This window comes from Lactuca saligna, chromosome 1 (assembly GCF_052625555.1).
Source record: "Lactuca saligna cultivar CGN05327 chromosome 1, ASM5262555v1, whole genome shotgun sequence".
NCBI lineage: Eukaryota > Viridiplantae > Streptophyta > Magnoliopsida > Asterales > Asteraceae > Lactuca > Lactuca saligna.
In genome coordinates, this window is record NC_136417.1 from 104,201,365 (window position 1) to 104,217,681 (window position 16,317).

At 34.1% G+C, this 16,317-nt stretch overlaps 2 protein-coding genes and 1 long non-coding RNA gene across 11 annotated transcripts in view; 2 read left to right on the top strand and 1 right to left on the bottom strand.

Annotated features, from left to right (window-relative positions):
* Nucleotides 1–6,095: 6,095 nt before the first annotated feature.
* LOC145042754 (protein FAR-RED ELONGATED HYPOCOTYL 3-like) lies at nt 6,096–8,111 on the top strand. The gene is made up of 3 exons (XM_078991231.1): nt 6,096–6,698; nt 6,785–7,034; nt 7,118–8,111. Exons 1-3 carry the CDS (start codon nt 6,246–6,248, stop codon nt 7,903–7,905), a joined length of 1,491 nt encoding a protein of 496 aa, XP_078847357.1. The 5' UTR covers nt 6,096–6,245; the 3' UTR covers nt 7,906–8,111.
* Nucleotides 8,112–9,641: 1,530 nt separating this feature from the next.
* The window catches only part of LOC145042776 (uncharacterized), a 33,057-nt gene continuing 26,381 nt past the window's right edge, over nt 9,642–16,317 (top strand). For 6 of the 9 annotated variants that reach the window (XR_013680749.1, XR_013680756.1, XR_013680755.1 and 3 more), the window contains exons 1-2: nt 9,642–10,084; nt 10,412–10,496. This is a non-coding gene — a long non-coding RNA (uncharacterized LOC145042776). The remainder of the gene's footprint in view (nt 10,085–10,411; nt 10,497–16,317) is intronic. The other 3 variants (XR_013680761.1, XR_013680759.1, XR_013680757.1) reach the window with 1 other exon arrangement.
* Nucleotides 11,978–15,834, bottom strand: LOC145042764 (cytokinin dehydrogenase 6-like). The gene is made up of 5 exons (XM_078991241.1): nt 15,124–15,834; nt 14,902–15,029; nt 14,195–14,458; nt 13,853–14,115; nt 11,978–12,760 (listed from the first exon to the last, which is right to left on the bottom strand). The coding sequence occupies exons 1-5, from the start codon at nt 15,722–15,724 to the stop codon at nt 12,436–12,438; spliced, it is 1,581 nt and encodes a 526-aa protein (XP_078847367.1). The 5' UTR covers nt 15,725–15,834; the 3' UTR covers nt 11,978–12,435.

Sequence of the window (16,317 nt, forward strand, 5' to 3'; positions counted from 1 at the left end):
TAGTCTAATTTCCAAATACGTAATTTCTCATTCATCGTGCATCCACGTTGCATGATTCCAAGTTTCTGTCCAATTGAAACTTGGGCGAAGAGAAACTCTCCTTATTTGGTAAATTCTTGACATTTCCATAAATAACATAACTAAGAATCATATCCATTCGTTGTAGAAATATGCAAACATCAATTTTCATAACAATTTCATTGCAAGGAAGTAAACAAATAAATAAGTTAAACAAAATTTGTTTTATTTATAAAAGCAGTGGAAAAACATTTGTCCTTACAATGCAAAATCTATTGAAAACTATGTAAAAAGAAAATTTCTAACAACTCTATCATAACTATCTAAGCTCAAAATCCAATCTTCAAGTCCATGAGATCGAGATCCATCTTTTGTGATTAGATTCATCTTGCTCTCTTATCAAGCTTCCTTTCTTTTCACCGATCCTTCAAAACATTCAAATGCAATCTTATCACATCATGTATTAAGAATCAATGAATAGGAACTTAATGGAGTTAGATAGTGGATTCTTACCTAAAGCGTAGTCATACTTTTGACTCTCCCATCTCTTAGATCTCTTAGGTAAATAGGGCAACTTCGTTTCCAATGCCCCTTCTCTTGGCAATAAAAGCAAACTGACTCCTTTGGAACAACACATGGAACTACCTCAGACATCGCCTTTCTCTTATGATCAAACTTTTCGATCATTGCATGTCTTTCATTGCTATTGTCTATATCCATAGAGGTCTTGAAGGCAGATTCACCAATCAACTTTGTTTTTCTATTGCGCCAAACCATTGCTGATTCAGCAACAATAAGCATATAGGTGAGATCCATAAGGGTCACGTTGTAGCTCATCATATAGTACTCTCTTACTAACTTACTATATGAGTTGGGAAGTGACTGAAGAACCCAATCAACAGCCATTTCCTCACAGACAACGGATCCTATCAATGTGTGACTTCATCCCTAAGACGTGTGCACACACGGACTTTCCCTTTTTACGTTTACTTGCCAAACGGGCTTGAGTGATATTGAACCTTTCAATTTTACAATCTTATGGGTTAGGGAGAATAATTGGAGGAGGAGGAGGAAGTGAAGCATGATTTCTTGTTCCTCGATCGAATCGTGGAATATCATCTTCATGTGGAATACTTGTTCCACGGGATTTGAGAAGACCATAGTTGTCGAACTTTGACATCGGGAGAAAAACGGATTCAAGTTAGTTGATTGATTAAGTCCTTAGTAAATCACCCAAATGAAATACTAAGGCTAGGACCCAACACAATTTTCTACAACTCGGGAGAGGGATGCCGTAACCCAAATCGCAGAACATTTGAAGGTAAGTGAATGACGATTCACTAGTTTCCACCATGAAAAACGAAAAGGAAATTTAAGTTTTAAATCTATGAAAACTCCTAGATCCTTTGAGATTCATTGAACATTTCAATGGCATGTTTAAATCTCGATATGCCCCTCTTGTGTGTGACTGGGATGCCGAGGATCACAAAGCGGGTGTGAATAACCATGCAAACTACATGGTGCCCTCACATGTTACAATCACCTATTCGATGTGCCGGTAAACCACACACGCTCCACCGAACTATGACAAACATTGAGTCACCCTTTGCTACCTTTGCTTAGAACCATTTAGTGTGCCGGTAAACCACACACGCTCCACTAACGTCTTCGCAAGGGCACAAAGTGTAATTTCATGGAATTGCATCAACTCACTTTGCCTAAGTAACTAAGAATGGGAATTTAAAAAAAAAACATTTAGTTACTTGGTATTTCATTATACTTATAATGGAAGGTTTTGTCCTATCCTACCCGTTCGGCTAACGACCCTCCACTAGTCAAGAGTGCGGTGGGTAAGAGTAGATACCCATTCAATCGCCATTTTGTAGGCAATTTCCTTAAACACCCCTTATAGACCAGCTTCGTGAATGAGGCCTACTAACGGTAAGACTGACTTTTACTCATACATATATATAATGTTAGACTTTTAATGTTATATATAGTATAGGGTGTATTTTATACTTTTAAAATACTATATGGTTAACTTTAACAATTACACTTTTAATTCAATTAAAAGGTTAACCTAAACTTTTATGGATTTATTAAATCTCTTTTAATTATACACCTTAATTAATTAATAAAACCATAAGGGTGTGATTTGAACTTTTTCAAAACAATACAAGAGTTTTAGAATTTAACATTTCTAATTAACCTTTTAATCAACCTTTAAATTCCAAAACTTGAGGGCAAGTTTTGAAACATTTCAAACCATAAGGGTTTAGAATTTAAATATGCATCAAAATTAAACTATTCAATCAAAATTTAAAATCCAAAACTTGAGGGCAAGTTTTGAAACCTTTTTCAAAACATTAGGGTTTTAACTATTTAAATTTCAAAACAACAAAACTTTTGGGGTTCAAATTTAAACTATAAAACCTAAAGGGATAAATTGAAACTATTTCACAAGATAATTCAAATCTAAATTACAAATAATCAAACTTTATCTAATAAAACAAGTGATTATCTAAATTTTGACAATTATCTTCTATTTAGGTAAGGATAATCACATAATAATGAAAAAATTCGGATTTTATCACAAAAACGAGTTTATGGTAATTATCCAAAACCAAAACAGGAAGAAAATCGTGAAAACGAGCTGGCAGACACTTTGACTCGTCGAGTCTGGGCTTGGACTCGTCAAGTTCAGCTGACTCGGCGAGTTCACCAAGTGACTCGGCGAGTCAAACCTTCAAAACTCAAAAAAATCGATTTTCAGTGCTTATTACGATCAAATATGCATCAATACAATAGAAACCAATCAAGGCTCTGATACCACTGATGAGTTTTAGTCATAAGATATCCTATGTGCTCATACAAACCCTAATGCTTGGATCTAGGTTTCTCTATTGTACATGCTTTGAATCCAAGACTATAAACCCTAATTCTAGCATACAAGTAATCATATTAATATGTAATTAGGTTTAAGAACATACCTTGATTGTTATATAGCAATAACAATCACAACTCCACCTTGGATTGACTTTGGAATGCATAGAGTCACAAGTATCACTCCTCTAATGGCTTACAAACACCATAAGCAAATGGAGAAGGTATAAAGAGAGAGGTGAGAGGTTAGAATTCGTATCTAGGACCTCTTGGGAAGGGATACACGAATTCATGACCCTAGGGGTGTTTATATAGGTGTAGAGATAGGGTTTCAGTCATTATCCTTATCTAGTTGATTATCCATTAAGCAACCAATAAGATAATCCTTGAATCCTTATCATACTCGAATTCTAAGGGATTTACACCTCAAATTCGTTCACCATATATATAAGATAATCCTTACCTTATTTTGTAACTATCACATAATTACAAATCAGCCCCTCTAGTTTAATTAATTACATTTGATCACAAAACTAATTCTTAATTAATTATTGACCAATATTAATTAAACAAATATGATTTCTCCTTTAATATATTATTCTTATAACATATTAATAAATCATATTATCCTCTCTCTCTTTATTCATTTCTCCAATCAAGTTGCTTTGGTGAAGGCAACCCAAAAGGACCATGCACCATCGGGTCAAGTACATACCAAAATAGTTATGGACTTAGACACTAATCCAACAGTTTTAATCAAGAAAATTTTGTTAAAAATATAATTATACACAATGCTTTAAAAATCGGTTTAAACTGGCTGGTAAAACCGATTGGACCGGGAACCGAATAAATGATTGGTTCAATTATCACTAGTTTTATGTCTATTTTTGAACTAGAACGACGAACCGTCAATTTTTACAAAAGTCCGGTTAAATTACACCGGTTGAACAAGTTAAATTGAATAAAACACATGAAAGAAAACTATTTTGCATAATAATTTTTGTGATTTTTTTTCACATTTATTTATATTTCTTCAAATAAAAATATATGGTAAATGTTATAAAGTTTTTTGATGCATTTGTATTTATCTAAAACTATATTTTGTTTCGATATTATATTTTAGACAAAATTGCAAAAATGGTCCCTGTGGTTTGCATTTTTTCAGGAAAAAAGTCCACACCACGAGTTTTTTGGTTTTGTGGTCCTTTTGGACTGGTTTGTTTGTGAGAATGGTCCCTATACTTAACACCCGTTAAAAAAAATCCGTTAACCCCCTCATGTGCCTTGCACGTGAGGGTATTTTTGTCTTTTTACTTACAGTGTCAACACTTCCTTCTACCTTTTATCCCTCATTTACAATCCCAAACACCCGTCAACTCCCCACCTCCCTCCTTCTTCCTTCTGCTCCATTAAACCTGCAAAAAAAAAAAGTCGTTATCGAAAGAACCTAATCGAAGCAAAAGGAGACAAGGTCATACTTTAAAGTCGAAATGGTGTACGTAATGTGGCAGATCAGACCAAAAAATGAAGTTGTCGACGTATCATCCTTATATGGTAAGTTGCTCTGTTTTCTTAAACATTCCTATTTTTCATTTTACCCTTGATTTATACTAAAATCCGCCAAATTTTGACTTTGTTATCATGTACAATTTTGACTTGTAGCGGGTGCACCCACATGGTTTAGTATTAAGCTTCATCATGGTGGGAAGTTTACTAAGTTACCTGACATAAAGTATACTGGAGGTGAAGTGCGTTATGTTGATTATGTGGACAAAGATGAGTTTTCTGTACATGAACTTGATGCCATAATGCTTGACCTAGGTTACCCAGACCCACGGATGATTGAATTGAGTGTTGAATCCCCAGTGATATACTACCATTTCAGGATACCCAATGGTGACTTTCAATTTAGTCTTAGAGCTTTAGGGAATGATCAGGATGTTATCAATCTTTCTAAATTTATTCAAAATAACAAGTTGATTGAAGTGTACACAGAACATGGGAAGACAAATCTACTCACATACTTCATGTCTCCAAATGCAAAGGGTAAAGTTGTCATTGAGGAATTACCAGAAAATGATGATCAAGGGGCTAAATATGAGGCTGAAGTTCATGTAGAATCTCCATTGAGAAATATGAACCATGTCAATGATGAACCAATTGGTGAGTACATGTCTTTGATTCTTTTTGGGAGTAAAACTGATGCATTATCTCCAGAGTATAGAAGGGGTAGAGTTGGGAATTCAAAAAGAGAGGAAGGTTCTTGTAGCAAGAGGCTTAATTTAGAGGATATTGATGATTTAAAAGAGAAGGAAAACACTAATGAGGGTGTTAAGGAGGTTCATGAGGCTGCAACTGTTGTTGAAGGATGCTACAATCCATTTACTTCAAATATTGCTAATGTAGGGGATGAGATGATTGGGGTTCATGATAATGACCATATTGATGGATGCTACAACACCCCACCCATTAATGATGATGAACAATATAATGAACTTTTTGACAACCTTATGGAAAATTTAAATGGAAGTGATGAGTATGTTGAAGAGTATGAAGGGGATGTTGAATCTGAAGAGAGTGATGAAGAGTATGAAAAGGATGAAGGTGATGATCATGATGGGAAACAATCAGAAAATGAAGATAAAGTGGATGACATAATGGATGAGGAGAACAATATAGAAGATGTTGATGTGGACATGGCAGACTTCTTTGTAAATGTTGAAAGTGATGTTGAAGGAGCATGTATTAATGATGGTCATGAACCTGAAGCTATGGAAGTGATCAACAATGAGGAGTTCGAATCATTGGATGAAGGATCAGACCAAGACAGAGAAAGAAGAGCTCTCATAAGAAATTTGGGAAAAGAAAAAAGGTGCAACCTTGGGTCAGTACATATACAGTCATTCTCAGTGGGGCAAAAGTTTAAAAGTAAAAAAGAATTAAAGGAGTTAATTGATGTGCACGCACTAGAAACAAGAAGGAATCTATTCTTTAAAAAAAATGACAGTCAAAGGCTTAGGGCACAGTGCAGAGGAGTTGTACCTGTCATTAATAAAGGTCAAGTGGGGACTAAACCTACCACTTCAAAAAGCAAGGGCAAAGAATTAAAGACACAAAAAGAAACATGTGGTTGGTATATACATGCATCTAGGTCAAACCCCGGATCTGATTGGTTTATAAGGACCTTAAACCAAACTCATACATGCTTACAAACAAGAAAACTCAGAGCTTGTACTGCTTCTTTAATCTGCAAGAAAATCATAGATCAAGTTGAGGCAGATCCGAAGATTCCTTTGAGAGCCATACAAGATCACTTTCAAAAGACCTACCAGGTGGGTATTTCAATGGATAAGGTGTTTAGGGCAAAAGATATGGCAAGAAAGCATGTAACTGGGGACTACACAAAACAGTTTGAGTTGTTGAGGGACTATGCTCTTGAACTTCAAGCTACAAACCCAGACACAACAGTCAAAATAGATGTGTGTCCTAATGGCAACCCTGCATCCCCAACAAGGCAGTTTAGAAGGATTTATGTATGCTTGGGTCCACTGAAAAAAGGTTTCAAAGCATGTCTTAGAGACTTAGTAGGTTTGGATGGTGCCTTCATGAAAGGCCCATTCCCTGGTCAGGTTCTTACAGCAGTTGGTCTAGATTCCAACAATGGAATTTATCCCTTAGCCTATGCAATTGTTGAGTCTGAAAACACAGCTAGCTGGAAGTGGTTTTTAGAAAACCTTGGGGATGACTTGGAGCTTGGGAGCAACTCAAACTATACTTTCATAAGTGACAGGCAAAAGGTAAATTAAAACTCATCAATTGATCATTTAGATTGTGTTTTTTTACCAAGAAATTAATTCTAATTATTGTATGTTGAGTCATGTAGGGATTACAAATTGCAGTTGATCAATTGTTTCCCAATGCTGAGCATAGGTATTGTATTAGACATATTCATGACAATATGAGAAAGAAGTGGGGGCAAACTGAGTACAGGGACCATTTATGGAGGTGTGCATCAGCAACCACCATTCCTGAGTTTGAACATTTGATGAAAGAGTTTAGTGAGTATGATAAGGAGGCATGTCAATGGTTGAAGCAAATTCCTCCTGTACATTGGGCAAGGAGTCATTTCTCAGGTAATTGTATATGTTTGCATATGGTAAAGATTATGTGTTTCAGTTATTTATCAGCATTAATTGTATGTTATTGTAATGTGCAGGAAGAGCTGTTTCTGATGTGTTGATTTCAAACATGTGTGAAGTGTTTAATGGGAAGATAGAGAAAGGCAGGGACAAACCTGTAATTTCATGTTTAGAGTTCATTAAGGAGTATCTAATGAAGAGGATATGCAATGTCATGAAGGAAATGAAGAAGGCTAAAGGTCCACTAACACCTACAGCAACAGACATCCTAGATGCAAGGAAAAAAGGTGCTTCACAATATATTGCTAGGTGGAATGGGGCAAACAAGTATCAAGTCACTGCAGCATTGCAAGATCAACATGTGGTGGATGTTAGGAACCAAACCTGTACTTGCAGAAAGTGGGAATTAATGGGAATACCTTGCAGGCATGCAATTGCAACTCTGAATGAAATGAGCAAAGACCCTGAGGCTGAGCTTGACATTTACAAGTGGGTACACAAGGTGTATTGGCTAGAGACATGGCAAAAAGCTTATTCATTTAAGGTGGAACCAATTAAAGGGAGACCCATGTGGCCTAAAAGTAATTGTCCAACAAAGCTAATCCCTCCTCCACATCACACTCAGGTGGGAAGGCCTAAAAAAAAAAGAAGACAAAGTGAGGGTGAAAGGTTAAGCAAAAGGCAGAAGGCAAGTGAAGGTGATGGAGTCAATGAGATGCAAGGAGAAAATTCCCAAGGGCCAAGAAATGATGGAGTGCAGAAGCTATCAAGGAAACATGTTAGTGTTACTTGTAGCAAATGCAAGAATAAAGGACACAACTCTAGGACCTGTAAAGGGCAAGGAGGGAATCAATCTAAGAAGTGATTGTGGTTATTTGTTGTGGTGCAATGACTATTTAGTTTCTAGTTGTTAAAAACTGTTTGTTTTTGAAAACTTTAGTTATGGTTTGATGATGTGGTTATGTATGGTGCACAGACACTTGTATGCTTAACTTGGTAATGGTTTTTGGTTCCACTCATGTGGTTAATGGAATGTTCATTTTGGTAAATTTATGACATGTATTTTGGTAATGTACTTTTGTTACATTTTGGTTCTATTTATGTGCTTATATCTGACAACTGATACACATTTTGAACACAACTGATACACATTTTGGAATTCATTACAAACATGATGAAGTCAAATTACAACAAAATTATACCATTTTTACCCTGCATCACTTGATCAACAAAAATCCCCACATTTGCCTAACCCTATCCCTTACATAGACCAAGTACTAAAGATAACAATCACAAACATAAACCAACTTGCACATAAATACATCTTCAGCTTGAAACCTTCATCCTTCAATGCATCACACCTTGCCTCCAACATGTTGTTCCTGCTCAAAAGTCCATTGCACTGTTCCTGTAACATGTTGATACTTCTTACCAGCCCATTACATCTTTCCTCCAATGTATTTATGTTTCTTAGAAGACCAGGTATGATGGTTTTACTCCTAGCACAAATAGGTGGGTCAACCCACCCGATAAACCCACAAACAGAATCCTTAGTAGGGCAAGCATAAAACCTCCTGCCGGGATTCAGTGGTGTCCAAGACGTTTTCACCAAAGCAAGCTTTCCACAAAAACAAACCACCATTGTTCGATTGCAAGTCAGGAAAGGAGAAATGGAAGATAATAGTCGTTGGGGAAGAACAGTTAAGAACGTTGGGGAAGAAGATTTGTTGGGGAAGAAGCTGGGAAAAGAAAACGATATATAAAGGATGTTTTATTTTTCCATATGCAAAAATGGTCCCTATAAGTAAAAGGACAGAAATACCCTCACGTGCAAGGCACATGAGGGGGTTAACAGATTTTTTTAACGGGTGTTAAGTATAGGGACCATTCTCACAAACAAACCAGTCCAAAAGGACCACAAAACCAAAAAACTCGTGGTTTGGACTTTTTTCCTGAAAAAATGCAAACCACAGGGACCATTTTTGCAATTTTGTCTATATTTTATTTTCTTTTTAATGTGTGTAGATTGATATAAAATTATGATTATGTGTTATTTTAATGTATTTGAATTAATTTACAACTTGGTTTTATATGTATTTTTAATATTTGAATTTGCGGACGTCAAATTCTTGATTTATGTATGTATGTGTATAAAAACAAATTTTTTTTATAGAAACCGGTTTACCTTGAAGTCGAAAACAAAAAAGTGCGGTATTTTTTAAATATTTTGAAAACTTCGTTATGTTTTTTAAGTTATTTTTCTGCTTACCTGAAGTAACTGTTTACCACAAGATTTATTTGTATTAAAAAAGCAACAATAATATTTTTTATAAATAATATTTTTTTAACTGGATAACATGATGGTTACCTTTTTATGTATTAAAAAAATAATAGTATTTTTTATATATTTTTATAACCGAGACAATAGTCCGTTAATGATATCCTATTTTTATGTATTAAAAAAGTAAGAATAATTTTTTTTGGGGACATTTTGACAACTAGTTTACCTTTTGAAATAATTGTTCTCTAAAACAGGTCTTAGAAAATTGACAGGTTATTTTCTAATACAATTATTTAAGAACCTTTTTCTCGTCATTATCTATTTTTTGATTTATAAATTATAATAATTGCCAGGTGGTGCTACAGTGCCCGCCACCGCCCACCAACCGCTGCGGCGACGCCGCTTCCCCCAAATGAACTTAAAATCCTTTTCAAGCAAACTCGACCTGCGTTTGTGAATAAACTGAAATATATCGAAGGGAAAAGACTAGCATTTCATCGGTAGACTCGTCGATCATCTACATTTTGGGGAATGGAAGCTTAGTTTTCGAAGTGTAAATTGCAATCTGCGGATTCCAGAAGAAACACCTTATGCTTCTGAAGAGTGCGAATTATCGAATATGTCTTCTTAATCAATTGCTACTTTGCTACTCGTTCTAAACCCTCACTTCCGCGAAGGAAAACAAACCGATCGCCGATACGATTCCAATGCATATCCAACAGCTACATCTCAAGGCTGAAGAACTACAATCTCGACCTTCCAGGTATTCTTCCGTGAATCGAAATCACATAAACTGCAATAATTTGTTGATTTACAGAAGCATACATGTTTTCGGAAGTAAAGTGTCCATCATTCACTCGATCTGTTACACAACACATCGATACACATTGTTTGAGATGATTTCTTGTAATTACAACATAACATTTTACATCTTAATATGCTGCAAGTCATTCTAAGCCACTAATCTCGATTTTGCTTTGAACCGAAACAATCAATTTTTGGTCCTTAATTCATTTTGATTCATGGTTTATACCTCCTAAATTTCATGGACCCCATAAATGTTACTTACTGATACCAAATTCAACCACAGCAGGCATGACAAATTCCATTCAACCTTGTCATCTTTCACAGAGAAACTAGATTCAGGTCTACCCATGGGAAGTACTATCTTACAGGTAAATGTCAATATTCTGATAATCTCTTAATTGAATATTATCTTTCCTGAATTTTTTGAGATTCATTGGTCTTCCAGCATCCTGATAAAGGTAGTAGGGAGCATACTAGGTAACTTTTTAGTTTATTTTTATATATGAATAAAAAGTAAGCTGAGTAGAAGCCTAGAATATATAACTTTTATTGTCAAATATATGCCATTCAAGTATTCAACCATGTGGTAGTCATTATTGGAATCTGAAAAAGCTGTTACTTCCCTTTTTGGATGCTCCTCAAGTGCATATAGGCCAGTGATGTTTTGTCAGTAGATATGTCGATATTGCACTTATGGTGTATACTGTCTCCTTGATTCCAGCCCTAGAGTTTTAACTGGAGTTTCATCAAAATCATAATGAAATTTCCTGCAGTAAATAGTAATCTACTATTCAATCAAAGACATAAAGTTCATTTAAAGGTTTCCATTTCACCAACATTATGTGGTTCAACTTCTCAATCATTATTACTATAAAGATTCCAATTCCACCTATTTTTTCTTCAGTTTTTTCTTTTTTTCAGTGACAACTTTTTAAAGATAACACACTAATTAATATGCAAATGACTATAGAATTATGATCCTTTTGGAATTTCGAAAATAGTACCATTGATGAAGCTCAATTGTGTATCCATAAACTCATGAAACTTGATTCAAATCCTTTTTAACTTGTATAAATGACTGAAATACCCTTTCGAAACCTATTGTTAGCACTGCACTATGCTGCTTTCTTTGTTTTCTGTTATTAAATTTATCTTTTCACCTAAAGATAGTCTTAAAGAAGTTTCATGAACAAGAATTATTAAAAGGGTAATTTAAATACTTGGACAAGTACTTAAAAAAGCTTCTTGATCGAGAAATCAGTTACATTCTAAATCATTTGATAGATTTAGAACTTAGAAGCCAAACAAAATCTACAAAGTGTGAAAATTTCACTCTAGATTGTGATGCAAATGTCATTCAAGTCATGATATAAGTCATTAGAAAAGAGTAAAGGGAAAGATTCCAAGTGGAGAGACATTTTGGCATTTAATGAAACAAATTCCACTATTTTCATGATAATGCCAAGTCACCCTTGACAATGAACTTTATAAGTATCTTATAGTTGTTGATGTAGTCCAATAATACATTATATCATCATGATTTTATAACTTGATTGGAAGAACAAATGTGGAATCTATTTTGATCCCATGTGATTATTATACTTTCCCTTACTTCATAGTTTCAAACATATTAAAATTAGTTTTGAAGTTTGAACTTTTTTAAGTATTTTTATTGTGTAAAAACACTCCTACAAGCCTACATAAACATGAACAACTTGCTTTATTATTTGTGTGTGTGTGTGTGTGTATTTACAATATCCTAATAAGAAAAATAATTAAAGATTGGAGATTTCTCAAAGTAAAATGCCTTAATAAGAAAAAAGGTTGTAAATGTGACTTTGACTTTGACTTTTGGAGTAAAAAGGCTATATTTAGCTTGTAGATTGATTTATATATTTATTTTACAAATTTACAAAGAATCAAAGAACTTAATAACTACATTACACAATATAAACAACACTATGTCAGAAAGAAAAAGATTTTCTTATAACTTTAAGATAATTTACATCAATTTAGAATCAATTAAGTGGCTTTTTGACTTTAGTATTCGAATCAATAACCACTTAATCTCAAAGAATGAACTTTGACTCTTCCAAGAAACTTTGTTGACCACCCGAATTCCCAATTTTCCACTTCAAGTAAAAAAAGAAAATCCAAGTCAACTCCCGTGATACTTTGAGTCAATGATACGGAGGTCATGATTTTTTTTTTTTTCTTTTTCTTTTTCAAATTCCTCCACTACCACACGTTCCTTTGAAAGGTCATTTTCGACTTTTCAAAATAATAATTATGATTTATATTTTTTGGTCATAAGTCGAATATACCCTTTTGAAAAATTCTGTGGCCAGGAGCAAGGATTGCTAATGGGTCATAAGCCATTTTCCTCCGTTGAAAAGTCTCCCATGTTTGACCAAAGTGGGCCCTCCACTCATCTTGTGTGTGAAAATGTGGTAAATATTGTTTGACTCCTAAGTGGGCTTCTTTGCAGAAATCCAAGATTTTTTTATTCTGACTCAGTAAGTGTTGTAGACTATCTTTTCCTTTGGTGGATAAAGGATTTGCTTGTGATAGAAATGCCACTAAGTAGAATATATCTTCATCTGGTATTACTGCTGAACTCCTGTTGCTCCATCTAAAAAAAAAAAAGTTTACATAAGTTTCACTTCACCCCCCTGCAGACTTTTTCCTTTGCAAAACTACCCCCTCCGCTTCACTAAATGTTTGTAAGGAATTGAGTCTCTCAAATCGTGAAATTAGTTTAGAAAAATTAATAGTTTTACATTTTTATTTATTGTAAACCTCAAATTTATTTTTTGACTGAAAAAGACCTTGTATATTTTTATTTTTTCCGAAAAAGCCCTTAACTTTGTATTTTTCTTGAAAAAAACCCTCAACCTTCTAAATGCTTCCAAATAAACCTTCGGTTTTTCTTGAAAAGACTCACGTTTTACCATTTGTTTTGGAAAAAAATGTCTATAAGGGCCAAATTGGAAAAAAAATGAAAAAAATAAAAGGTCTTTTTTATAGGAAAAAAATAAGTTTGAGGTTTAATCTGGAAAAAACATAAAGTGTAAGGTCTTTTATGAGATTAACCCTTTTATGTATTGTAATTATATATAACTGAATTTTTGTTGTTATTTATTTCAGTATGTATTATAGGGTTAATCTTATAAAAGAATTTATATTTTGTGTTTTTTCCGGATTAAACCTCAAGTTTATTTTATTTTTTTCCTGAAAAAGACCTTAGATTTTTTCATTTTTTTTTTCAAAAAGGTTGAGGGTTTTTTCGGGAAAAACTAAAAATGTTGGGGGTTTATTCGGAAACAGTTAGAAGGTTGAGGGTTTTTTTCGGAAAAGAAAAAGACAAAGTTGAGGGTTTTTTTTTTTGGAAAAAAATGAAAAAACACAAGGTCTTTTTCAGGAAAAAAAGACAGTTGAGGGGTTTTTTTTTTTTTTTGGAAAAAATGAAAAAACATAAGGTCTTTTACAAGATTAACCCTATATTACAAGGGTATTCTTGTCTTTCGATAAAAAAAAATTGAATCTCACATTTCAATTCCTTCATATTCCGTTAGAATACGTAAACAAATGATGAATGTAATGTATATAATAACTAATAATAATAACCCAGTTCCATATATTCAACATTCATCATTCTGTAATTTTATAAAGTAGAGGGGTTGATTTGCCAATCTGAAATAGTACAAGGGCTAAAAAAAATTACTTTGATTTGTTGACTGGGTAAACAAGGACAGGCCCATTGCTTGTATCTGCTAAAATCTTCCCAAAAACTTCATCACCAAATCTCTGAATTTTACTACTTGGAACAAGAAGATTTAGCCATGGATGTGGAACATCCCATAACCCTTTCGCTTGTAGTTTTATCTCTGCTGTATGTACTCTATCCAAAAACTCTATATACGTAACTTCAGTCATAAAAACTGTTGACGGAATATACCTCAACTCAGATAACATGCTCTCAATTTCCTGTTATCAATTTAAATCACTAACACTTTAATAAATCAAAAATCAAAACTCGTTTGTATTTGGTTCACATTTATCTCACCTCATAAATCTCACCAGCGTTATCTGATGGATTGAAATATTTCGCCAACTCAAGGCAAAAAAGTGTTTTTCCTTCTGACTTAAATTGACTTGCTTCATCATCATCTTTTGGGTTAAAAGATGATCTCCAATTATTGAGAAGACCTGTTCTGTTTATAATTACAAGTCCTTCTATGTAATCGAATGATTTTTTTGCTGATATTAATCGCTCTTGATCTCGAGTAAATGTCGAAAAATCTGAATACAACACTCTGATCCATTTCACCTGTTGATATTGGATTCAATTATTAGGTAAAAAAAAATATTAGTTTCCAAATCAAACCACAAAATTGCTCAAATATAATTCAAATATTCTCTAAACTTTTAGATTTTGAAAATTTCCAGGCGAATTTAAAAAAAAAAAAAAACGTAACGTACTTTTGCGGTTTAACCACTTTTACTTTATTTTTTCTGATTAAACCATACAAAAGTTTCCAACGTTTTTCCAAATTAATCATTTTGACCAAATATAGGTCTCACTATAATTAACAAAAAGTAACCATTTTGACCTGTTATATCATACATGACTATATCAAAGTCAAAACAGTCGAACTGAAAAATGTACGAAACCTTTATAAAAAAAACTAAGTATAAATCCTTAAACCGCAAAATCCCCCTTTTTTATTTTCCCATTTTTTTTTTAATTGCATCAAAAAATAAACAAATTACCATTTCCGCAGCCGGTTCAAGTAAAATCCTTGCCCGTGTAATTATCCCAAACTGCCCAAGCCCTCCAAGAACACCATTAAAAAGATCCGCATTCTTTTCTTCTGAACACGTCACCACCTCTCCCTTTCCTTCATCATATTACATAATTACTCATTACATTTTCTAATTTTTATAACAAAAAAAAAAAAAATTCATTTTTATATTTTTATATTTTATACAAACCTGTAACAACTTCAAGCTGTTGGACATTACTAATCTGAGGACCATGCCGAAACGCCTGACCACTAATCCCCGCATTCGACAACGTCCCTCCAACCGTCAAATGCAAATAATCAGTCCAAGATTTTGGCGCGAATCCAAACTTCAAACTCTCCTTCAAAATATTTATCCACAACTCCCCTCCCGAAACATCAACATATCCAAAATCAAAACCAAATTCAAATTCCATTTTCGGTTTCTTCAACGACTCCATATTCACCACAATCCCTCTGTGCGCCTGAGCCTGACCCTGAATCGAGTGTCCGTGCCCCCTGGCCGCAACCGTGAGCCCAGACCCAACCCCGAGGTCCCACACATGGCTCACGGTTGCAGATATGTCAGACACTGACTCAGGGTGCAGGACTGCAAAAGGAAGGAATTGAAATTGGTTTCCGTAATCTTTCGCGGCGAATTCGTTGTTTGTGAAAGTGAAATGCCCGTCGATACGTAAATCCGGGAGTGAAAATTGGGTGTTGGAAAAACAGAGGTTTAGTTGGATTGCTAAGAAACTTAACAACATGATTGTGAAACTAATGCTTCTTATGAAGAATGATAAAGATCTCATTCTTTTTTTTTTTCTGGCTAGAAATAAAGAAAAGAGGAGGGGATTTAAAGAGATTTGATAAGGATCCGTGTGTAGACTGTCTCCTTTAAAAGTTTCTGACTCCCAAGGGGGTGCCTTTTTAGCTTCCTTTTTCATGGAAAAAGTCACAAGAAAAAAGAAAGATTTTGCAATCTTTGCACTTATTTGGTTACAGTTACAACCATATTTTTAACTTCCTTTTTACTATCTATTTGCCAATTTTTAGGAAAAAGATACATTCTTACATAGTTACAGGTGTCTAAAGATTAGTCGCGGTTTAGTTTTAGTTTTGATTTGCTGGAATTAAAATGGCATTGTGGGGTCCACGAAATCATGCGAATTTCAATAAAGTTTTTGGGACCTCTTTCAACCAATGGTGTATGGACAATTGAAGAGATGACAGGTCATTAGAAAACATAGATATCTGTTGCCCATAATCACCCATGCTTTAGTTTTAATCCAAGTAAGAAAGTTACATCCTTTTTTAGCATCTTACTTTTATATAGTTTAACATGCTTCAATTTACTTGTATAAAATATTGCTATTTTACTTTTCATAATACAATACATTTTTTG

Excerpts from the sequence above, each read along its gene's own strand:
- LOC145042764 (XM_078991241.1), bottom strand. The coding sequence starts at position 15,724 with ATGAGATCTTTATCATTCTTCATAAGAAGCATTAGTTTCACAATCATG. Across the intron at positions 14,459-14,901 it reads TTGAACCGGCTGCGGAAATG|GTGAAATGGATCAGAGTGTT; the intron begins GTAATTTGTTTA and ends CAATATCAACAG. Across the intron at positions 12,761-13,852 it reads TACCCAGTCAACAAATCAAA|ATGGAGCAACAGGAGTTCAG; the intron begins GTAATTTTTTTT and ends TTTTTTTTTTAG.
- LOC145042754 (XM_078991231.1), top strand. The coding sequence starts at position 6,246 with ATGGATAAGGTGTTTAGGGCAAAAGATATGGCAAGAAAGCATGTAACT. Across the intron at positions 6,699-6,784 it reads TCATAAGTGACAGGCAAAAG|GGATTACAAATTGCAGTTGA; the intron begins GTAAATTAAAAC and ends TGAGTCATGTAG. Across the intron at positions 7,035-7,117 it reads GGCAAGGAGTCATTTCTCAG|GAAGAGCTGTTTCTGATGTG; the intron begins GTAATTGTATAT and ends TGTAATGTGCAG.